The sequence below is a fragment of the Artibeus jamaicensis genome, unplaced genomic scaffold (genome assembly GCF_021234435.1).
Source record: "Artibeus jamaicensis isolate MK-2021 breed Jamaican fruit bat unplaced genomic scaffold, CSHL_Jam_final scaffold_847, whole genome shotgun sequence".
NCBI classification, from domain to species: domain Eukaryota; kingdom Metazoa; phylum Chordata; class Mammalia; order Chiroptera; family Phyllostomidae; genus Artibeus; species Artibeus jamaicensis.
Window position 1 is genome coordinate 2,468,149 of NW_026522057.1, and position 24,674 is coordinate 2,492,822.

General features: G+C 44.5%; 1 protein-coding gene across 6 annotated transcripts in view; it reads right to left on the bottom strand.

The window, feature by feature from the left end:
• Positions 1–24,674, bottom strand: part of ST3GAL3 (ST3 beta-galactoside alpha-2,3-sialyltransferase 3) — a 193,999-nt gene that overhangs the window by 167,004 nt on the left and 2,321 nt on the right. For all 6 annotated transcript variants that reach the window (XM_037149565.2, XM_037149562.2, XM_037149563.2 and 3 more), the window contains exon 2: positions 2,013–2,157. In XM_037149565.2, coding sequence (XP_037005460.1) covers positions 2,013–2,127 — 115 coding nt within the window. In that variant the 5' untranslated portion in view covers positions 2,128–2,157. The remainder of the gene's footprint in view (positions 1–2,012; positions 2,158–24,674) is intronic.

Consider the following 24,674-nt stretch of genomic DNA (forward strand, 5'->3'; position numbering starts at 1 on the left):
AGGTAGAAACATCGGCTGCTTGCCTCCCATATGTACCCTGACCGGGGATCGAACCTGCAACATAGGTGTGCACTCTGACCCAGAACTGAACACCTGTGACCTTTTGTCTACTATGACACTCCGACCACCTCAGCCACACTGGGCAGGGCAATAATTAGCTGTTGTTTAAGCAAATTAAGAGAAGAAAGGAAAAAAAGAGTGTTTTACATTTGCCCATTGTTTACTACTTCCTATACTTTTCAGTTCAAGATTTTGCACTTGGTTTCTTTTTATCATTTCTATTTCTCTGCTGGGGCTACTTATCGTTCATCCTATTTTCCTTTTATTTTTACACTATTCATAATAGCTACTTCATTAAGTCTAATATCTGGGCCATCTCATTTGATGAATCGTATCTTGTTTTTACCCTTGAAAATGGATCACGTTTTCCTGTTGGCTTGTAAGTCTAATAACTTACTGAACAATGGACACTGTGCATGTTACATATAGAAACTATGAATACTGTTAACTTCCTCTCAAGAATGTTCCTTTGTAAGAAGCAAATTAAATAAAATTAAATGTGTAAATTGCTTATCCTAAACCCTGACACACAACGGGTCTTGCAACTGAAGTTAATGTCTTTTCTGACTTCCCCAGGAAAACATCTGACGCTTCAGGACGCCTTCCGCAGGTCAGCGGCTCCAATCAGAATGGGAGACGCCCACCCCCTGCATGTGTTTCCACCTATTCTGTGGATACAGATAAGTGTACACACTATGGACACAGACAGTGCCTCTGACTGCAGAATTTTGCGCCGCACTAACATAAACACTGTATTTTGGGTCACCTCCTTGATTTTAAAAATAAGTTGAAACACTGACATTTAAATAAACTCTGGAAACACAAAGTAATTAGGGATAATTATAAGCTAAGCAGTGAAGAGGCACTTAAACATTCCATATAAAACAATACATTAAAGATATAACACTATATTGTTAAAATTGGCTTCAAACTGCTTCAGTGGTTTGGGCCAGGTGAGAAATAAATGGACTACTTCATGGCAATAGTTCCCATGTTAAGGCTTCAGTATGAGGCCAAATGCCAGCTGCTCTTCCAACCCATTTCAACCTCATGTGGAGAGACTAATTCTACTCTCAAGTGAATTCCACACTAGTCTTGGGTAGTTGCTTGTGAAAATAAAACTACTTTAGAGAAGAAACGTTCGCTAGGAATCAAACTACCCTATGTTTCTTACAACAAGCTCAGAGAGCCTTCAGGCCACAGAACCAACAAGAAAAACAAACTACTTCTGGTCACTATGTGACACTTCAAGCTACTGCCAAAAACAGAACGTGCAGAGCTGCTGTCGCTCAGCGGGAGCCCTCGACTGCCGGCCTAAAACCACACACAGGCAACGCTGGATGAACTGAAACCAAGTCCAAGGTGTTCAGGCTGCTGTTTCGAACACACTGGGTAACACGTAAGGCCTCAGGCACAAACGGAAGAAAGGAGCTACTGGGAGAGGGGAGGCGTTCTTCATTCAGGTACAAGTTCAGTACCAGCAAAGGGTAAAATGATTAAGTGGACAGAATTTCTTTAGGAAAAATAAAAGAGACAATATGAAACTGAAAAGTCAAAAAAAGATAAAACTGAAGTTTTAAGGGTAAAAAAACCCCAACTTCACTACCAAGCCCTAAAACAATAAATGGCAAATGGGAGCAGCAACATGCTACAGTAAATAAAAAGAGCAACATTTACGGACTAGAAGTCCTAACACTATTTGAGTGTTTATTGAAGAGCAGCACATTTCGCTGGGTTCACAAAGGGATTCGCATGGCACGCAGTTGCTTCTGTTTTCAGTTCGTAACCCACAGCAACAATGCGGTCGTCAATTTCTAAGCCTAAACTGCAGAAATGGTCAGTTTAGCCTCCCTGTCCATCTCTGCAGAACATGAGCGCATTGCAGCCACGTGAAAACCCAGCAGTTCATCTGCGACGTGCTCCCGAGGGCGGGCTAGAGGGACCGTACTTACTGGAGTCCTCCCACTGGAGCAAGCGCAGCTTCCACGCAGAGTAATACAAAAATCCCAGCACAAGAAAAAGGCAGAGGGCTAGCAGCAGATTGCGCACAAACACCAAGAGTCCCATCTTCACATGATTTACGATTTCCTACATGACCTGAAAAAAAAAACACAAAACCACAAAACAAAGCCAATTTAGGTCTTAAAAGACAAAGCAATCATCTTATTGACATACTCTACCTTAAAATAAATATTTATAGAATTTCCAAAGGAAGAACAACCTGGAATTACCTTTAAGTTTACGACATGGCACCTTCCAATCTGCTCATCTATGTGTCACAAAACAGCGTCACCAGTCACTCGGCGTCCAAGTCAGGACTCAGCAGTCATGCCGTGTTCCACCTCACCCTCATTCCTGACTTCAAACAATGACTAAATTCCTGTAATTCCAACCTCCCAAATAAGTGTCAGATCATATCCCCTCCCCACTGTCACTACCCTCCATTCTTACCACCACTGTGTTTCCAAAGACAAGTTTCCCTGCTGTTGGGGGCTGGGATAAGCCTGAAACAGGCTGATACAATCCGACCTGAATAACAGGATGCTGCGGTTAGGAGCCATAGAACTCCCCCTCCTGGACACGCGGGTGGCACACCAATCAGTGCCTTGATCACGCGCCCGCCATGCACCCCCGGCCAATTGCAGGCTAGAGCACGCTCTGAAGCCACCCATCCACTGCACTTCCTCCACTGCCCTCCTCTATATAACTCCCTCCATTTTGAAATAAAGTTTGCAGCTTGATCAGAATCCTTTGTCTTGCTGCCATTCTTCGCGCCTCCTGTCCCATCCCCCTTCATCCGTTACAGGTACATCGGCGGACCCCGTTGACTGCCTCGCGGGCCGAGGCAACTGGCGCCCAACGTGGGGCCCCGCTGATCGCCTGTGCGGACCGCTGTCCCCTCCGATCGCAGCATTTCGCCCGGCTCACCGCGACTACTCAACCGCGCGCCGGCATTCCCTGACGACCCCCGTTCCCCCGACAGCGGCATTTCAAAAGGTAAGACCCAGCCATGGGACAGGCATGCTCACAACATGATTCGTTCGTCGCTCAATTAAAAGAGTCTCTCAAGGTGCGCAAGATAAGAGTTCGTAAAAAAGATTTGAATTCCTTTTTCACTTTCGTTTTTAAAATCTGCCCATGGTTTCCTCAGGAGGGTAGCATTGACTCCCGCGTCTGGCGCCGTGTAGGCAACTGTCTAAATGACTATTATAAGGTTTTTGGCCCCGAGACTATCCCTATAACTGCCTTTGACTATTATAACCTCATAACAGACATCCTTAAAAACCACAATAATTCCCCTGACATACAGCGCCTTTGCAAGGGCAAGAAATTCTCCACAATCAATCCCCGGCCCCCTCCAAAGCCCCCTCAGTCCACGGCCTTCCCGATCGTGCTGACTTGCTTTTGCGACCTCCCTCACGAGCACCTTCAAACTGTCCTTCTGTTTCCATCCGAATAGATGCAGACCCTCAAGTCCCTTCTCTGTACCCTCCCCCTTCAGGAGTTCTATTCCTCTGCTCCACCCCCAATTCCCAGGACCCCGGCGACCAGTTGAACCCCTCTGAACAGGCAGAGTTAGAGTACGAGGCCGCTCGCTACAATAATCCTGACTGGCCACCGCTCGTAGCGGCAGTCCTTCCACCATTCAAACCGCCTCCTTATAGTACCTGTCACGCACCCGCCGCCGCCATTTCGCCTCCGGTGCATGGCGCTTCCGCCATTCAGCCCGCGGCGTGCAAGGCACCCACTGCTTTGCCGCTGGCGGCCACCGCCGCACTCACTCCGTTTCCAAAGCCTTTCCTTCAGGAAACCCTCTCTTTCATCCGAGATATCAAAACCATTGCCAATGAACTCTCCGCTCTTACGATCAGTCCCCCTCCCCACGAAACTTTAGCATTCCCTGTTACTAGATCCCAGACTCGCCCAGATAAGACCGAGAACGTAGATAGTTCAGCTGCGGCTGCAGCTACCCCCCTTCCTGACAGTGATGACCCCGAAGACTCTGACAGCTCCCCTTCTGATATAGATGAAGCACAGCCCAGTATAAGAGACACTACGACCCCCCAAGCTTATTTTCACACGTATAAAAAACTTAGTCTTAAAACACTAGAAAAAGTCAAAGCTGCTGTAACACACTACGGGCCCACAGCTCCCTTTTCCCTTGCCCTAATTGAAAATCTTAGTGAGCGCTGGCTCACGCCCAATGATTAGTTCTTTCTAGCAAAGGCAGCGCTGAGCGGAGGTGACTTTATTCTTTGGAAAAGCGAATATGAAGACATCGCTAAACAGTTTGTCCAGCGCAATATGCGAAAATCCTCCTCTAAAAATTGGACCATCCTTAAGTTTCTTGGCTCTGCCCCCTATCAAAACAATGAGAGACAAGCTCAATTTCCCCCCGGACTTTTAACCCAAATCCAGTCCGCGGGTCTTAAAGCATGGAGGCGCCTTCCACAAAAAGGTACCGCAACCACTTCTCTTGCAAAAATAAGACAAGGCCCAGATGAGCCATACAGTGATTTTATAAGTCGTTTACAGGAATTAGCTGAGAGGCTCTTTGGCGCGGGCGAAAGTAAAAACGCTTTCGTTAAACACTTAGCTTATGAAAATGCCAACCCCACTTGCCAAAATGCCATCCGCCCCTATCGCCAAGGAGAGCTCTGTGACTATGTTCGCCTCTGCTCTGGCATCTAATCAAACCCAGGGATAAGCCATACTCCCTGAGGGACTTCTCTCTCCTTTCTATTACAGGAAACAGAACGCACCGAATAAACATCATTATACTACTCGGAACACTCCCATACCTAAAGACAGACGGAGGACGAGAAGGACCACCCTAAAACCCCTGCCTCGCCCTATTTGGACAACCCTGCGTCTGTAAAGGAAAAGAACTTTCCGAACACACCCTTTGGGGTGGACTTAACGGAATTCTCCCCTACCCCCTTCCCCTCTTAGGACCTTTAGTTTCTATCACCCTCATCCTCTCCTTTGCCCCCTGGATTCTTAGACGTATAACCAACTTAGTCAAAGACCAACTTAACAGTGTACTAGGAAGACCTATTCAGGTACACTATCAACAATTAGAAATGCTAGAACATGGAGCGGACTCTGAGCCGTACAGCCACTGGGGTGCTAGCCCACGATTCCTGCCAGGTTCCCCTCCTGCGGGAGCAGCATAACCCTCGAAGATATGCTTCACAGCCAAGTAGCTGTGATAGACACCGCTGGGTGCAAGGCAAAGCACTGCAAGGAGAGGCCTGTACATACGGCCACTTCGAGTCTCCTGAGAGGTAAGCTGACTTGCAAAGAGGTTGGTACCCAACTCCTCTCCTCCCAAAAGGTACCCTAAAGCTCAGAATGAGCCCAGGAGGAGTCAGGCCTCTGCCTCCCCCAGCCGGTTAAAGTCTACCCTATCTACATTCTCCTCGCCCTCAAAGCAATAAAAAGGCAAGTCGGCTTGCATAGAGGTCAGCACCCCAACCCTCTCCTCCGAAAAAGGTGCTTCAGAGCTCGGGACGAGCTCAGGAGGAGCCAGACCTCTGCCTCCCCTAGCCGGTTAAAGTCCACTCCTCACCTTAAAAATAAAAATAAGGGAGGAGATGTTGGGGGCTGGGATAAGCCTGAAACAGGCTGATACAATCCGACCTGAATAACAGGATGCTGCGGTTAGGAGCCATAGAACTCCCCCTCCTGGACACGCGGGTGGCACACCAATCAGTGCCTTGATCACGCGCCCGCCATGCACCCCCCGGCCAATTGCAGGCTAGAGCACGCTCTGAAGCCACCCATCCACTGCACTTCCTCCACTGCCCTCCTCTATATAACTCCCTCCATTTTGAAATAAAGTTTGCAGCTTGATCAGAATCCTTTGTCTTGCTGCCATTCTTCGCGCCTCCTGTCCCATCCCCCTTCATCCGTTACAGGTACATCGGCGGACCCCGTTGACTGCCTCGCGGGCCGAGGCACCCTGCCTCCAGATCTGCGCTCTCCCAAACCCGGTTCCCACACGGCGCTGGAGCGGTCTGGTAACAACAGGGAATCTGACATTACTTCCCTATTCAACCCCTCAGTACTAGGGTTCTACTGCTTTTGTAACAAAGTACCACAAACTTAGCAGCTTAAAGTAACATGAATTTATTTTTATTTTCTCAGAGTTCTGTGGGCCGAAAGTCCGGATACAGTGTGGCTCAGCTGAGTCCTCTGCATAGTCACACAAGGTCAACACCAAGTGGTCAGCAGGGTTTTCTGGAGGTGCTAGAGATGAATCTGCTTCCAGGTTCTCTCAGGCTGTTGGTCAAATTCAGCTCCTTGCAGCTGCAGGGTCGGGGCCCTCATTTCCTGCCCAACTGTAAGGCCATCTTTGCTCCTGCACCCCTTCTCATGTTTCTACACGGTCCCCTTCAGCCAAGGTGGGTTAAGTTCCTCTCACTCTGAATCTCTCCAACTCCTCCTTCTACCACATCTTGCTTCTGCTTCCAGCCAGAGAAACTTCTTTGCATTTCAGGCTCATGTGATTAGACTGGACTCTCATGAATAATCCAGAAAATTTCCCCCTCCCCGACCTCGCTTTTTAAAGGTCCATGGCCTTAATGCCATCTGCAAAGCACCTTGTGCCATGTAAGGTAACACATTTACTGATTCCAGGGGATTGGAGTGTTCTCATCTTTGGTGGGTCATTTTCCCTGACACATCTTTGATTAAATTCTCAATTCCTTTACAATAAAGTAATTGCTCTTAGAGGCTGGCAGCTTCTGACTGTGCCCCTCTTTACTCTCCAACCCATCTCTTGCTTCTCCCAACCTCATTTGTGTCCTATGCCTAGCTGTTCTTTCTATTCACTGAACGGTGCCTTATTGTTTCTCTGCCCAAGACCTGTCTGGAATACACTCTCCACCTCCCTATTTCAGCTGCTGCACAGTCTTCAATACTCCCCTGAAGTGTAACATCAGCCCAGAAGACTTCCCAGGATCACCCTTCTCCACCCTCACTCAGATATCCTAGCCATGAGATAACATAGGACAGAAATTACATATGAATAGTATAAATGAAGTGATAAAAAGTTATCATTTACAGATTGTGTAACTGTCCACCTAGAAAAGCCAAGAGAATCAACTGTAAAAACATCAGAATAGTAAGTTCAATAAAGTAGGTGACTGTAAGGTTAAACCAAAAGCATCTTAAAAACTGTATCAGCAATAACCAATCAGAAAAAAATTTTCATTCATGATGGCAACAAAATCTATAAAATATCTAAAAATAAACTTAAGTGGAAATGGGCAAGATTTTTACTGAAAAACATAAAAGATCCAAATATATGTGGAGATATAACAGGTTCCTAAGTGAGAAGGTTTGGTAATGGAAATATGTCAGTTCTCTATAAATTCAGCCCAACTCCAGTCAAAATCCATTGATTTTTCTAAAATCTAAAGTTAATTAGAAGACTCCATGCCCAAGAGAAGCCAAGAATTTTTTTAAGTAAAAAATAATGAGATGAGGATTTGCTCTACCAGATGGCAAAACATTTGTTGTGCCTGAGAGCAGGAAAATGCTTGAGAGTGAGAACATGTAACAGAGAGGCCAGCTGGAGCGGCTCCTAATGGCCAGATCTGGAGCCTTATAACCCATTACATAAGAGTATAATAAATGAGCACTGGCCAACATGGCTCAGTTGGTTGGAGCATCGTCCCTTGCACCGAAAGGTCGTGGGTTCAATTTTCCACCAGGACACACACCTAGGCTGCGGGTTCAGTCCCTGGTCAGGGTGAGAACAAGAGGCATCTTCCTGATTGATGGTGCTGTCTCACACTGATGTCTCTCTCTCTCTTTCCCTGCCCCTGCATACACTTCCTCTCTCTCTATAAAATCGATAATTTTTTTAAAAAAAGAATGTAATAAGTGGAAGAGGAGAAAACTCTCTTTTAGAATGTCGACTAATGAATGCAGAAGAAATAGGGTAATTAGAAACAAAATCACCATTTAGCAAACATTTTAGTACTAATTCAGCTAAAAAAAAATAAAAGGATGGTAAAATTAATGGGTAAAATTTTGAGAAGTGAGATCATATATAGTCTTAAAGTATCTCTCCACGAGACGCTTACTGATTACAGAGGGGAGAGAGTAACTGCAACGGAGTGCCTCTGATAGACGCTGCCGCAACCCAGCTGGAGATGCAATATATACAGTCCTTCGTAATATTTTTGCCATTTTTTGTAAGTTGGAGATTATTTCAAAATTAAAAGTTAAAAAAGAGTATTTTAAACTAAATGCTCAAATAAGTGTCCAAATAAACATCCAAATAAAAGGTTATATAGTCACTTAAGATGTTGTTTATGAAAATATTTTAAGAATTTCACATGGAAACACATAATATTGAAAAGATGTTAAGATACAAGTATCATATACTCAACTAAAAAAGACTAGGATAAAACATAAAAAGCTAACAGCTCAAAGCCGAGAGTGTTTCTGGCCGTGGGGACGCCCTTGGCCTCCTCACACGGCCGGAGAAAGTCTGGAGGGTGAGGAGCCCCCGCTGCCCGCAGTGAGCCCTCTGCCACAAGGAGGGCACACACAGCCATCTCGACTCCGTCCTCCTCACGGGTTCATCTTAGACAAGGTGTCTGTCTCTCTTAGGTCCAAAGCTACTGCCACAAACACTAAGTGCCACAGATGATGCGAGGCAGAGGATACTGAGACAATCACACTCAGACCTCAACCTAGGAGTTGTCTGACCCCCCAGTCCTGCTCACTCTTCAGTGCACCACAACCCGATCTGGCTCCCGTCTGGCGTCTGAAACCGTGAAAGGAGACACGGCATGGTGGTGAGAGCCCTTTCTCTGCCTTCTTTGCCTAGCAATGCCAACCCACCTTTCAGGATTCTGTTCAAACTGCACTTCCTTCAGGAAGCTTGCCTTTTATAGCCCTACACTATGGCTGTCTGTGCTCCCATAACAGCCCGTGCTTACCTTTATCATAGCATTTATAAAGCATCTTGTTTATTTTTCTGTCTCTGCAAAGAATTTGCATGCAATTTGGAAACAGAATCCATGACTTAGGTCTCTGAATCATCCACATTTAATAATATAGCCTCTAATACATACCAACACTTAAGAAGTATTCATTTAAAATTAAATAATTAATATATTTCTAATTATACCCCCACTGTAGACATAATTAATATAGTTAGTACACATTCCAAAAAGTAATATATTCTAAAGGTATAATTTGTGTGTGTATATATATAAATTTTAAGTGTAGAGAGAAGTTTGGGATACTGTCTGAGGCTTTTTACAGTTCTCATTCCTCAGATACCCCAAGGCAATCTCAGTCCACTTTCGTGACTTCATTCACCATCATTATCCCAGACTTTCTATATACTGTCTAGATCTTTCCTAAGCCCCACATCCATTTACTTAATTTCCTGCTCTGCGTGACCATCTAGATGTTTCACAGATGCTCAGATTCCCCTGCATACCTCCACTTTCTCCAGTGTTCACCATCTCAATAAAGGGCAACATCTTTGCAGATGTTTCTGTTGGAAACCTGGAAATTAACCTTGTCACTAACGCCCTTCTCGCTCTTATTCCCCCCTCCAAATATGATCAAGTATCAAGTCCTATGAATTTTACCTGTTAAATGCTTCTTGAATCCATCCTACCACCATCCTAATTCAAGTCACTATACTCTAATCTTTTGCTTGGACAATAGCCCACTAATAAGCCTCCCATATCCATTCTTGCTCCTCTCCAATTCATTCTCCACATAGCAGCCAGTGTAAATTCATTTCATTTTGCAAATTTCCCCACTAACCTTACAGTAAAGTCTCAAACTCCTTCACAAGGCCTATTAAGACCCTGCATGATCTGGCCCCTGCCCTCCTCTCCTCCCACCTCTCCAGCCTCTCTTCCCACCTCACCCCTGTGAGTGTGCAACACTGAATGTCTTTCAGAGCTCTGAATCTGCCACGTTCTCTCCCAGCGTCAGACAGAAGGCTTCCTGACCCCAGCACATCATCTAACCAACTCCCGCTCACCCTGCAGGTCTCCCTGTTACGACTTCCACAGCCCCTGTGTCCCCCTCGAGTCACACAGCACACTTGTAACCTAACAGTATTTGTTAAATATTGATATTCTGGCTAATCCAGGGAGAAAATGTGTCTATTTTGTTCACCATTGTATCCCTGCTTGGTGTTCAAGAATTATCTGTTTGCTGAATATTCAGTCAGTAATAGTATGCATTAAAAAAAGGTAAAAAGGAGACTTCCGCCAAGATGGAGGTATAGGTGGAAACACTGTGCCTTCTCACACAACCAAGTTTAAAAACAACAAAATGCAACAAAAACGCAGACAAACCACAGAAAATTGAACTACAGTGAAGTCCAACAACAACGAACTGTTCAGCCAGACTGGTAAGAGGGGCGGAGCCAGCAGCAGAGCGGGGTCAGGCAGGAAAGATCCCCTGACCCAGGTGCGCAGGCAGCCATGGGGGAATCCCAGGTGTGGGGTAGCAACAGGTGGACCCAGTGAGGGTGCAAGGTGGCAGGCTGACTGCGGTCACACCTTCGCGTGCAGATAAACCAGGGGAAGGAGCAAGCAGTGAGACAGACCACGCAGGCCCCAGCATGGGGAGGCAGCAGAGGAGACCACTATTGCCCCTCTTTGACCCGCCCCTACATACAGCATCACAACTCAGCAACCTGGGTGGCCCCACCGTGGGGAACACCTAAGGCTTCCCTCCTCATACATAACAGGCACGAACAGAGCAAAACATTATGGCTCAAGAAGAACTCAAAGCCCCAGAGCCCATAACTCTAAGCAACTAAGAAATAGCCAACCTATCAGATGCACAGTTCAAAACACTGGTGGATCAGGATGCTCACAGAACAGGTTGATTTTAGTCATAAATTAGAGGAACAAATGAAGGCTAAACTAATTGAAATGAAGGGAAATGCATAAGAAACCAATAGTGATGGAAAGGAAACTGGGACTCAAATCAAGGGAGTGGACCAGAAGGAAGAAAAAAATGACCAAACAGAAAAATATAAAGAAATAAGAATTCAAAAAATGAGGAGAGGCTTAGGAACCTTCAGGACATCTCTAAACATTCCAACATCCCTATTATAGGGGTACCAGAAGGGGAGGAGGAACAGCCACGAGTGGAAAACTTATCTGAACAAATAATGAAGAACAATTTCCCCAATCTGGCAAAGAAAAGGGACTTCCAAGAAATCCAGGAAGCTCAGAGAGTCCCAAAGAAGTTGGACCCTAGGAGGAACACACCAAGGCACATCATCATTACATTAGCCAAGATTAAAATGAAGGAGAGAATCCTAGAAGCAGCAAGAGATAAGGGGACAGTCACCTACAAAGGAGTTCCCATCAAGACTGTCAGCGGATTTCTCAAAAGACACCTTACAGGCAAGAAGGGGCTGGAAAGAAGTATTCCAACTCATGAAATCCAAAGACCTACATCCAAGATTGCTCTATCCAGCAAAACTTTCATTTAGAATGGAAGGGCAGATAAAGTGCTTCTCAGATAAGATCAAATTCAAGGAGTTCATAATCATCAAGCCCTTATTATGAAATGTTAAAGGGACTTACCTAAGAAAAAGAAGATAAAAAAGATGAACAGTGAAAGGACAGCAAACTCACAGTTATTAACAACCACACCTAAAACAAAAGCAAACTAAGAGGACAGCTAGATCAGGAACAGAACCACGGAAATGAAGATCACATGGAGGGTTAGCAACAGGGGAGTGGGAGGAGGAGAAGGGGGGAGAAAGTACAGAAAATAAGCAGCATAGACGATAGGTAGAAAATAGACAGGGGGGAGGGCAAGAATAGTAGGGGAAATAAAGAATCTAAAGAACTTGAGACACGTGGTCATAAACTAAAGGGGGGAATGGTAGGGGGTGCAGAGTGGAGGGGAATGAAGGGGGGGAATAGAACAACTGTAATGGCATAATCAATAAAATATATATTTTTTAAAAAGGTAAAAAGGCAATAAGGTACATAAAGCTAGGTTTTTTTAATCAGCCATTAAAAATTAATTAAAATTTGAACTCAGTGAAGCAAATTCCTGTCATTTCTAAAACATCCTATGATCTGTTGGGTGTTTTGTTTTTCAGAATTATCTCAGGCAACAATTTTTTGCCTGAAATGTCAGAATTTTGCCTACCTTTCAATATTAGCCATAATGGATATGGAACTCAATTATAACAAAATCATGTGGAGCAAAAGCCACAAAGCATTTCTTGAGCATGTCTCCTGTGAGCATTTTGAGGCAAGCTAATTAGAAGTTATCACATACTATTTATCATCCAGCTTCCCAAACAAGTTACTGAAAAGCTCATCAATTTTTTATGACATTTTTGCTGAATGCACACCTCCTATTCAGACTTTATGCATGACTAAGCAGATTTAAGTAGTTAATAAATATGCAATATATTAGATTATTCTATGTATAATTGTGTATTTTCTAATTGCAAGTCAATATGAGGAACAAAATAATTAATATTGCTCCTATTATGCTACTTTACTATGAACCGGCCAGAGTTCTAAGAGATCTGTATGATTTAATTGACTGAATCGTCTCAAAAGTCCTATGAGGTTACCACTATCATTATACGGAGAAGAAACCAGGGCCCAGAAAAGTCAAATGACCTTGTCTCACTCAGTTCAGTAAGTGGCAGAGCCAGGACTCAGACCCAGACAACCCGGCTTCAGTTATGTAACGTTCTTTATTTGAAGAGGCAAGACTTTATCAGAACAATCATAAAAAAAATCTATACAAAATAGAATCTGGATAGGATCTACGCAAAAATACCGCAATTAAAGTGGGAAAAAGGAATGAGGGAGGGAAAATTTTTTTGTTCAATGGTGGTAGGTGAAGACCATTGAACAGAAAAATTTTTGTCACAGAACAGATAAAGATCATCAACCAAGATTCTCCCAGTCTGCTCACTCCACAAAACAAGGGCAAACCAACAGCAGAGGTTAAAGGGAGAGCTCAGGGAAAAGACAGTAAAACATTTTTTAAAAATAAAATGAAACCAGTACTCAGTAAAAGCAAACAAAAATTACACCATTACAAAAACAAAGATTTCAATGGGAGAGAAGAAAGTAGACACTGCTGAAAATACAGTAAGAGACATGCAGGCCATGACAGAGAAAAAATGAGCAAGATAAAATGAAAAATAAAAACGTTTAAAAGGATTACCAAAACAAAACAAAAACACTTGGCCATGGCAGTCACAGGAGACTCAGCAGAAGCATAATTAGCATCTGAAAAAGAGAACCCAGAAAATGGAACCAAAAAAGATAAGCAAAAACGGACAACTGGAGCTGGGCGGAGGGCAAGCAGCGGCTATGGTTTGCTTTGCATCCCGAAGACCGAGTGATGCTGGGCATCTTTCCCTGGGCTACATTCTCCTTACTTCTTAGTGGCTGATCGCACAGTGCTCCATTTCTGTTACAGCTAATGATTCTTACAGTGAACTTGACCTGCTCACACACCTTGTGGTTTGTTCTCCCGCCTGGGCCCAGACTCCCGTAGCGTGGGTAGTCCATGACTTTCTACCCAGAAATGAGGTATCTACCAAGGTTTTAAAAATAGAAGACAAAAGGGAAAAGCTGAGACATTTTTTGTCCCTGGTCAGACGCCCCCTTTAGAAGTAAGTAAGAGGACTTCCATCAAGATGGCGGCATAGGTGGACGTGCCGTGCCTTCTCACACAACCAAGTTTAGAGACAACTAAATATTAGCAACAGAAAACACAGCCAGAACACGGAAAATTGAACTTTTCGAAGTCCGTTAACAACAAATTCTTCAGCCTGACCGGTAAGGGGCGAAACCAGTGGCTGGTGAAGTGGGGTTGCACAGGAAAACTCAGTCGGACGGACTCAGGCGCGGAATCCAGGCGCAGGGTTGGACCTAGTGAGCGACCAAGCGAGCAACCAGGCGAGCAACCGCAGGGGAGACAGCGGGGGAGCGGTGCTGCGTGTTGACTGTGGTTGCGCATTTGTGCGCGGGTGGACAGGCCAGGGAGTGGGCGGTTGGACCGGGGGCCCGGCGGGTCCCGCGGCAAGCGGCAGTGGAGGGCGCCGCCATTTCCCTGCTCTGACCCCACCTCCACATACAGCGTCTTAACCCAGCGACTCTGAGTGGCCTGGCCCAGGTGAACCACCTAAGGCACTGCTCCTCACCCAGCTGTGAGAAACAGAAGAGGGGGTCGCCATTTCCCCGCTCTGACCATGCTCCCACATACAGCGTCACAACCCAGCCACCTGGGAGTCCAAGGCACCACTTCTCACACTTAAAGGGCCAGAACAGACCAAAAATGTCGCAAAGCCCCAGAGCCCATAGATCTAAGCGATGAAGAAATAGCAAAACTCTCAGACGCACAGTTTAAAACACTGGTGATCAGGATCCTCACAGAACTGGTTGATTATAGCCACAAATTAGACAAATATATGAAGGCGAAACTAATAGAAATGAATGGAATTACACAGGACACCAATAGCAATGAAAAGGAAACTGGGACTCAAATCAAAGGAGTGGACCAGAAGAAAGCAAATAATGGCCAAACAGAAAAGAGTGAAGAAGCAAGAATTCAAAGAAATGAGGAGAGTCTTAGGAACCTCCAGGACATCTTTAAACGCTCCAACATCCGAATTATAGGGGCACCAGAAGGGGGGAAAAGCACAGCCACCAGTGAAAAACTTATTTGAACAAATAATAAAGGAGAATTTCCCCAAGCTGGCAAAGGAAATAGACTTCCAGGAAATCCAGGAAGCTCAGAGAGTCCCAAAGAAGTTGGACCCAAGAAGGAACACACCAAGGCACATCATAATTACATTAGCCAAAATTAAAATGAAGGAGAGAATCCTAGAAGCAGCAAGAGCTAAGGGGACAGTCACCTACAAAGGAGTCCCCATCAGACTGTCAGCGGATTTCGCAAAAGAGACCTTACAGGCAAGAAGGGTCTGGAAAGAGGTATTCCGAGTCATGAAATCCAAAGACCTACAACCAAGATTGCTCTATCCAGCAAAACTTTCATTTAGAATGGAAGGACTGATAAGGTGCTTCTCAGATAAGATAAAAATCAAGGAGTTCATCATCACCAAGCCCTTATTATATGAAATGTTAAAGGGACTTATCGAAGAAAAAGAAGTTAAAGAAACATGAACAGTGAAAGGACAACAAACTCACAGTTATTAACAACCACACCTAAAACGAAAGCGAACTAAAAGGACGGCTAGATCAGGAGTGGAAACATAGAAATGAAGATCTCAAGGAGGGTTAGCAACAGGGGAGTGGGAGGAGGAGAAGGGGGGAGAAGGTACAGAAAATAAGTAGCATAGACAGTAGATAGAAAATAGATGGGGGGGGCAAGAATAGCATGGGAAATACAGAATCTAAAGGACTTGAGACACATGGTCATAAACTAAAGGGGGGGTAATGGTGGGGACGGAGGTAGGGTGGAGGGGAATGAAGGGAAGGAATAGAACAACTGTAACAGCATAATCAATAAAAATTTTTTTTTAAAAAAGAGAAGTAAGAAAAAGCCTAGGGGAGCAAGGTAAAAAGCCTAGGGGAGCAAGGTAAAAATCCAAGAAAACAAAACAGTATTCAGTTTTTCATGTTTTAAGTTCATCTGCTTTATTTGTTTAAACCAGAAGCAAACAAAAAGAAAACTTTCTGAATAGGAGCTGTTAAGGTTTGGTTTCACTAGGTTTTTGTTTATTTTTTTTTAATGGTGTTCACAGGACAAGGATTCTAGACATATAATTTTTTTTATTGGAAAAAGGCAGCTTTCATGTGAAAGCTTAAAAATGCTGAATGTAATCAATCTTGAGAACATTCAACTGGAATGTTTAGAAAGATAACCTTCCCCTGCCCAAGCCAATTGAAATAACAAAGTGGTGGCTGGCGTTGAAGGTGGCTGGGAGACCGCAACATGTCCCGAAAACTGGGAGTGGAAAACCGTGGCCTGAGAGCCATCAACACCGCCACGGGAAGGTGGGGCGGGGGGAGCCCACAGCAGCTCCAGTGCGGCCTACAGGCTAGCTGGCCAACCTCCGCTCCAGACCATGTGCAGACGCGCATGTAGCGAAAGCTTGTATGAGACCTTTAAAACTTTTTAAAAATATGTTTAATGATTTTAGAGAGAGAAACATCGATTGGTTGCCCCCTATATGCACCTTGACCAGGGATTGAACCCACAACCTTGGCATACTGGAACAACATTCTAACCAACCAAGTCACCCGGCCAAGAACTCTCAGAGATTTTAGATGTCTTAGGCCTATGCAGTAGTTTCATTATTGTTTATCTGTCCACATCTTTTTTAAAAGGCAAGGAAATAAACTAACATTGTAGGATACTGGAACTACTGTGGGAGCTGTCCTCTTACCGATCCAGGTGGAAGCCATTACTATGCACCGGAGCACAACATAGGAACCCAGTGGTGCCCGCCCTGGAGAGCAACACGACGTGTGCAGTTGAAGTATGAACACGGTACTGACATTACAGGATGGTGGAAATTAGTAACTGTCTGTCTGTGAGGTTTAGGAAAAGCGTCAGTAAAAAAGCTGAAGCAGCAAAAGGTATAAGAGGCCTTAAATGTCATGCTAAGGAGTCTGAAATTTATCCCATTGTCAATGAAGAACCACTGAGGGATTGAGCAGGGAAAAGACCCAGTCGGATCTGTATTTCGGAAAGATCTCTCCAGTAGCAATATGGAGGACAGCCTGGAGAAGGTGGAGGCAACAGCAAGAAAATGCCACTGTAGTAGCTCAGGCCATCCACCTTCAGACAGGATGGACAGTCCTCCCCCAGCGTCCCAGGGGGACTGGTTCTAGGACGCCCAGGGATACTACAATCTGTGGATGTTCAAGTCCTTTTTATAAACTGGCACAGTATTTGCTTTATATAAAATGCCTTAGTATTTGCATATAACCTTTCCCCTCCCTCCATATACTTTAAATCATCCCAAATTATTTATAATACCTAATATACTATAAATGCTATGTAAACAGTTGTTATACTGTATTCCTTAGGGAATAAGGACAAGAAAAAAACCTGTGCACACTCAATGCGGACTCAACCACCCAGGCCTCACTAAGCAGCACACGTCAGCAACAACGTGACACTGCCCTACCCCCATGTATTTTCAATTCCCAGTTGGTTAAACCCACAGATGCAGAACCTGCAAACGCGGAGGGCCAATCTCAAAGGGTACGCAAAATGATTCACCACGGTGATCAAGAGAAAATACCACAACTCTTACTCGTGAACTTTACTGACACTGGCCTTCTCACACAATTGCTATGTCGCATGTCTTGAGGCACCCGAGGTTCAGGGAGAGTCCTTAAGAAGTGTGAAAGCCCCGGTGTGTCGGTGGGGGCAGCGGTGTCGTCACCGTCATTCGTTTTGTCATGCAGTGCAGTTTATGCTACAAGATGACATCCATGTGGTCAACTTTGGAAAAACTGGATGTTTTAAACAGGGCCTTAACTAAACCTGACAACAAGACAGTGAGTGAGTAACCGTGAAACTCTTGTACCTCAAAAAAGTTTCGGGTTATCATCTGGCCAAATGCATGTAAGATTTCTGAAACTGAAAGAGCAGGTGTATTCTCTTCTCACATAAGTGTTCCAAGTTCGTTGATATTTTCTGGGATGGCAAATGTCTGCTAGAAGGATGTACTTAGCAGATATTCCAAAACTGCATGTATCTGTCCTTTCAAGGTAAAGAAGATGTCTTAACAAAAGCTAGAAACTGTTTTTTTGTTTGTTTAATGAAACTATGCTGAGTGCATTTTGAAAACATGTCTGGCAGTTTTTTTATCCTTATGTTTTCATTGCCAAAAAGATGTAAAAGTGTCACTTATAAAAACTCTCACATCTGTATGCCAGGAGTTTTCAAACTGCGATCCAAGGACCCTTGAGGGTCCCTGAGACCCTTTCAGTGAAACCAGTGGTTTAGAACCATTTCCAGACTGTTTCACTTCTGGCCAAGATGAAGTGAAACAGCCCACCCACCCGGGAACCAGCACTAGAAGGGCCCAATTTGGTTGTGGGAAGTGGCAGAGGGGACTGAAATCAGAGAGAGAGTGGAGCAAGTGCCACTGTTTCCTCTCTGACCCCGCCCCCACATACACAGTCACAACCCAGCAACTGGGTTGCTCCGCCCTGGTGAACACCTAAGGCTCTGCACCTCATACATAACAGGTGCAACCAGACAAAAAAAAATATGGCTCAAATGGAAGAACAAATCAAAGCCCCAGAGCCAATACTTTTAAGCAACCAAGAGACAGCCAACCTATCAGATGCACAGTTCAAAACACTGGTGATCAGGATGCTCACAGAACTGGTTGATTTTGGTCGCAAATTAGATTACAAAAATGAAGGCTACATTAATTGAAATGAAGGAAAATATACAGGGAACCAACAGTGATGGAAAGAAGACTGGAACTCAAATCAATGGAGTGGACCAGAAGGAAGAAAGAAACAACCAAACAGAAAAGAAGGAAGAAACAAGAATTTTAAGAAATGAGGAGAGGCTTAGGAGCCTCCAGGACATCTCTAAACATTCCAACATCTGAATTATAGGGGTACCAGAAGGAGAAGAGGAAGAGTAACAAGTGGAAAACTTATCTGAACCAATAATGAAGGACAATTTCCCCAATCTGGCAAAGAAAAGGGACTTCCAGGAAGTTCAGGAAGCTCAGAGAGTCCCAAAGAAGTTAGATCCAAGGAGGAACACACCAAGGCACATCATAATTACATTAGCCAAAATTAAAATGAAGGAGAGAATCCTAGAAGCAGCAAGAGATAAGGGGACAGTCACCTACAAAGGAGTTCCCATCAGACTGTCAGCTGATTTCTCAAAAGAGACCTTACAGGCAAGAAGGGGCTGGGAAGAAGTATTCCAACTCATGAAATCCAAAGACCTACATCCAAGATTGCTCTATCCAGCAAAGCTTTCATTTAGAATGGAAGGGCAGATAAAGTGCTTCTCAGATAAGGTCAAGTTCAAGGAGTTCATCATCACCAAGCCTTTATTATATGAAATGTTAAAGGGACTTACCTAAGAAAAAGAAGATAAAAAACATGTATACTAAAATGACAGCAAATTCACAATTACTAACAACCACACCTAAAATATAAAAAAAACTGAGCAAACAACTAGAAAAGGAACAGAACCACAGAAATGGAGATTACATGGAGGGTTAGCAACAGGGCAGTGAAAAGAGGAGGGGGGGAGAAGGTACAGAGAATAAGTAGCATAGAAGGTGGGGAGAAAATAGATAGGGGGGAGGGCAGGAGCAGTGTGGGAAATGTAGAAGCTAAAGAACTTATGACACATGGACGTGAACTAAAGGGGGGAATGGTGGGGGAGGGGTGTGCAGGGTGGAGGGAAATGAAGGCGGGGGAATGGGACAACTGTAACGGCATAATCAATAAAATATATTTTTAAAAAACAGAACCACTTCCATAATAATCCTCAGACATTGTTTGCCTTCCTCAGTCTCATTCTCTCACCGAGGTCCAGCAGAGTCTTACAGAGGCTAATGAAATGTGTGCTTATGTATTCTTATGATTTTAATTTTTTTCAGTAATTTTTAGTGCATTACATATCAATAAACAAAACCCACAAAAATAAAAGTTCTTTGGAGTCTTCAACAATTTTTAAACTTATAAAGGGGTCCTGGGACCAAGAAGTCTGAGAATCAGTGATAAAAAGGGGGGACACCCCCAAATCTCAGAATTATCTTCTAGAAGGAGGGCTAGGAACCCATCTATATCAGTGTACCAACTGGCATTGTTGTGAGAGGCTGCGTTCAGCTTCAGTGAATTTTTTTGAAGACTCTTTCAACGTGTTTTCGCATTTCATGAAGGGTGACTTACGAGCATATCTGTCCACACAGTGCCATGTTCAGCAGTTTTTGACCAAAAATGGCATGGCCCCCGTGCCGCACCCTCCCTATTCAACAGATACTATTGCCCCAGCAACTTCTTTTTTGTTTCCCAAGATGAAAAAGTTCTCAAAGGGAAACATTTTGCCAATGTGGAAGATGTGAAACAAAAAACAGCAGAAGCATTAAAAGGCATTAGAATTGACAAGTTCAAACACTGTTTTGAGCAGTGGAAAAAACATCTTGATAGGTATAATGCATCAAATGGCACATCAAATGGAGATTTCTTTGCAGATGACTGAGGTTTAAACATGTAAAAATACACAATTCTTTATAAATAAATGCTGGGGGCGTTTTTTTGGCCCTGCCTTGTATACTTCAAAAACTTAGTAATTGAATTTTCTAACCTATATTTAACACACACACAAGGTTTCAGTGGGCTTTCAGGCCACATTAAGAAACACATTAACATGCCATCTTTCCATTATCCTGTAAGAAAAACCTACACTAAGGGAAAGGGAAATTTACTGACATGTAGACAAACAGTAAAACAAGGCGGGAGATGACAGTCAATCAGAATAACATAAACTAAGTTGTGCAGGGGCTCAGAGAGGAGCAGCACCTGTCAGCCAGGGTGACCAGGGAAGAACGTAATGGAGAACAAATGTAAATTAAAGCCCCAGCCCTGGCTGGTGTGGCTCGGTGGATTGAGTGCCAGCCTGCAAACCAAAGGGTCACCAGTTTGATTCCCAGTCAGGGCACAGGCCTGGGTTGGGGGCCAGGTCCCCAGTGGGGACCGTAGGGGAGTCAAAACACGTTGATGTTTCTTTCCCTCTCTTTCTGCTTCCTTTCCCTCTCTCTCTGCCTTCCTTTCCCTCTCTCTAAAAATAAAATAAAATCTTTTTTAAAATCCCATTATCATCTTTACAAATACATTCAGAAGACTGAGGAGCAGAATTTCAGAGGGGGGCAGGCAACCATGACAACAACAGCAACGGACTGAAGGAAACCGCATACACTTCAGCAGCCCGTACAGAGAGCACATCATCACATCAGCATCGAGAGTGTGTGCACGTCTGCATGAGACGTCTGAGTGAGACTTCTGAGTGAGGGCTGGAGCAGCTGAGCAGCCACGTGCACTCTACTGGCGTTTAAAGAGTTTAAACTGTGTAATAGTCGTATCGATCCTTCCTTTCTCAATCTTGGAATAATTCCCTCGTGCCTAAAACTCCAAAACCAGCATCACCAATGTTGACAGTGGTTAACTCCAGGTGGTGGGTTTTAAGGCAAATAATCACCTACTATGAACCAGGTTATATACTAAACATTAGGAATCCTAAAACTAGTAATTTTATTGTAAGAGACTGTGTCTAATAGTACAGTACCAGAGGCTTTTTTTTTTAAAGATTTTATTTAGGTAGTTTTAAAGAGAGGAGAAGGGAGATAGAGAGGGAAAGAAACATCAATATGCGGTTGCCTCTCACACGCCCCCTACTGGGAACCTGGCCCACAACCCAGACAAGTGCCCTGACTGGGAATCGAGCTGGTGACCCTTTCGTTCGCAGACTGGGCTCAATCCACTGAGACACACCAGCCAGGGAGTAGTACCAGGTCTTTTAATATCTGTAAACTTAATCCTCAAGCAACCTTGAAAAGATAATTATTTTTATCTCCATTTTAAATATTTGAAAACCAGTAAGACACGAGAGGTTCTGAAGCTTGCCCAAGGTCATAGCATAAAAACTGGTGAAACCATGACCGAAATCCTGGTCTACTGACTCATTTATAGTACTCTCTTCTATCCCTAGGGAGGTCATGCACACAGTGTTCACGTTACTGCAACAGCCTACCTGGTGTCCTTCCCTCCAGCCTCACTCACTCTAACCCATCCTCGTAGGTACACACAGTGTGACTCTTGCATAGCAGGCCCCGTACTACTGTTGCAGACCCTGGAACTTCCCAGGTGAGGGAAACAGGACACTCGCTCCTCTGCTTCCTCCACATGCAATGATCTTCCTAAAAGGGAAAGCTGATAGTCACTTCCTGCCTCTGAATCCCTCAAGTGGCTCCTACTCCCCTGCAAGACAGAGCCTTCACAATCTGACTTTCGCAGCCTGCACACCATCCCAAACATACCCTGACCGTTGCCATTCAAGCATCTTCAGGATGCAACCACTTGTTTGTGTTTCTAGGTCACTGTATGTATTATTTCCTGTCTGAAAAGCCTTTAAAACCCCCCATCCACCCAGCTAATAACTGGTGATTGTTTAAGACTTAGGTTAGGTGTGAACTTCCCTGGAATATAGGAGATCCCACAGAATCCACAAGCACAGCCCTTGTTACAGTGTATTCTAACTGCTGGTTTACTGGCTTCTGGTCCCACCGCACTGAGGCCAGGGACATATTTATCATGCCTAACGCCAGGACCCAGCAGAGCCTGGACAGAGCTCGTGCTCAGTGAGCACTTGTGTGATGACAAGAGCGCCCAGTCCCGTGGAAGACACAGACATGGACACAACTAAGTAAAGGATGATAGACGTGAAAATAATACAGATGTGGCAAGAACGCTACCCAGGGAAGGGAAAAAAGGTAGGAAACCCGTGGAGGAACCCTTCTACCTGTATCCCTGCAGTTTCCTTACCTGGTATCTCAGTTTCTTTCAATTCCTGCTGTTGCCGTTGCTGATGAATGTGAGCACGACTGTGAGTGCTTCCTCTGAACCAGGCACTGTGTGAAGCACTTACATAAACTCATGTGGCCCTCATAACCGCCCGGTACATTTCACTGACAAGGAAGCTCAGGCTCAACAATAAATAAGACACTCGCTCAATGTTAGACAATTAGCGGCAGAGCCAAGACTTGAAGCCAGAGCCTATGTCCTGATCCAAGGCTCCAAACGCACTCCATGCTTCCATTCTTCATCACAAGTGAAATCTCCTCCCCAAATTACCAAAGTCTGATAGCCTCAATTAAACCCAGTTAAACTAATAAAGTTGAACTAAGATTCCTTTTTTATATTAACCATTTAAGTGAAAATGCACCTCAAGTATTACACATTTCCTGGATTCTTGAATATCTTTTTACAATTGAACATCAGTTTCACTCCTTCCTCAATGTAATTTAACTTTACTGGATGTCTCAGGACCATTCCTGTGTTTATCACAATAGTGTGCCCTCAGGAAGGACTGTGCTGGGATGTAACAGAAGCCATTTTATCCACAGCCTTGGTCTGCGGGCACTTGTAGTGCTTACGGTGGAGCTCTGACTTCCCAATTCCCTGCACTCCCATGCCTGGTTAAAGCTATTATTTATTTCTTGCTAATGTCAAAGTTTGTCTCAAGCAGCCCATCTGATTTTGCTACCTGTAATCTATGGCAGCAGTCCCCAGCCTTTCTGGCACCAGGGACTGGTTGCATGGAAGACAATTTTCCACAGAGGACGACGGGTGGAGGGGGTGTTGTTTTTGGATGCCGCCAGCACATTACACTCAAGCTCACCTCCTGCTGTGCAGCCTGGTTCCCAACAGGCCCGGACCCTAACAGGCCAGGACCGGGACTGGTCTGCAGCCCGGAGGTGGGGACCTCTGTTCTATGGGCTATGGTACTTAGAGATGTAACAGTCATTTGTGCTGTTGGCAAACCATTCCTGGCTCTTTGCTTACATGCTAACACTGCAACTCCCTGCTTTTCTGAAGTTAGGCATGACCACGTCACATGCCTTAGCCAATGAAATGTGACAGTGACACACACCGCTTTAGGACAGAAACGTTAAAAGCCAGTGCCCCTGACCACCATGTTTCACTCATTCAAAATGGCCATGAAAATAGCATATTAAGAGGGTGTTTCTATCAGCCTGGGTCCCTGAGTGCACTCATGCTGGACATGCAGGATGAGAGAAGCCAGCTTTGGTTCTGCGGAGCCACTGAAGTCTCAAGTGTGTCATGTTAACCCGGGCTGTCCAAACCAATACAGCAGATCTCTCAGTGAGTAATTCTTTCACGTGAGTAACTTTATTTACAGATTTTGTCATAAATATTTTGTTTGCACAAAGGACTTTCTTTATGGCCATCTGGTTCAAAACCATATTCAATATAAAGTACAATCTGCCAAGCACCTACTATGTACAAAACACTTTGCTAGATGATGAAGACATTCCATCTCTTGAAAGAGCTTCAGTCTTATGTTGGCAACTGTGGCAAAAAGTCAGACTCTGGTGTTACAACAGTAACACTGTTGGCTAGTCAGACTCTGGTGTTACAACAGTTTAAGCAAGAGACAAGTCCCGTCTAGATGGGGAATCAAGTACAGAAACGTTTCACAAAAGCCCTGGCTGGTGTGGCTCTGTGGACTGAATGCCGGCCTGCAGACCAAAAGGTTGCCAGTTTGGTTTCCGGTCAGGGCGTGTGCCTGGGCTGCTGGCCAGATCCTCATTTGGGGGGTGCGCCAGAGGCAACGGATCAGTATTTCTCTTTTCTCCCTCTGTTTCCCTCTCTCAAAAAATAAAATCTTTAAAAAATAAAAAGTTTCACAAAGGAAATTCTGTATCAAATGGCCCTGAAACATGGGTGAGAATCCAGGATTAAAGATTGAAAGGGGTCATTTAATGTAGAAAAAGCAACATGAGCAAAGATATAGAGCACAAAGAGCAAAGCACAAAGAGCAAAGCACAAATAGCAAACAGTTCCACTGATCTGGAAAATACA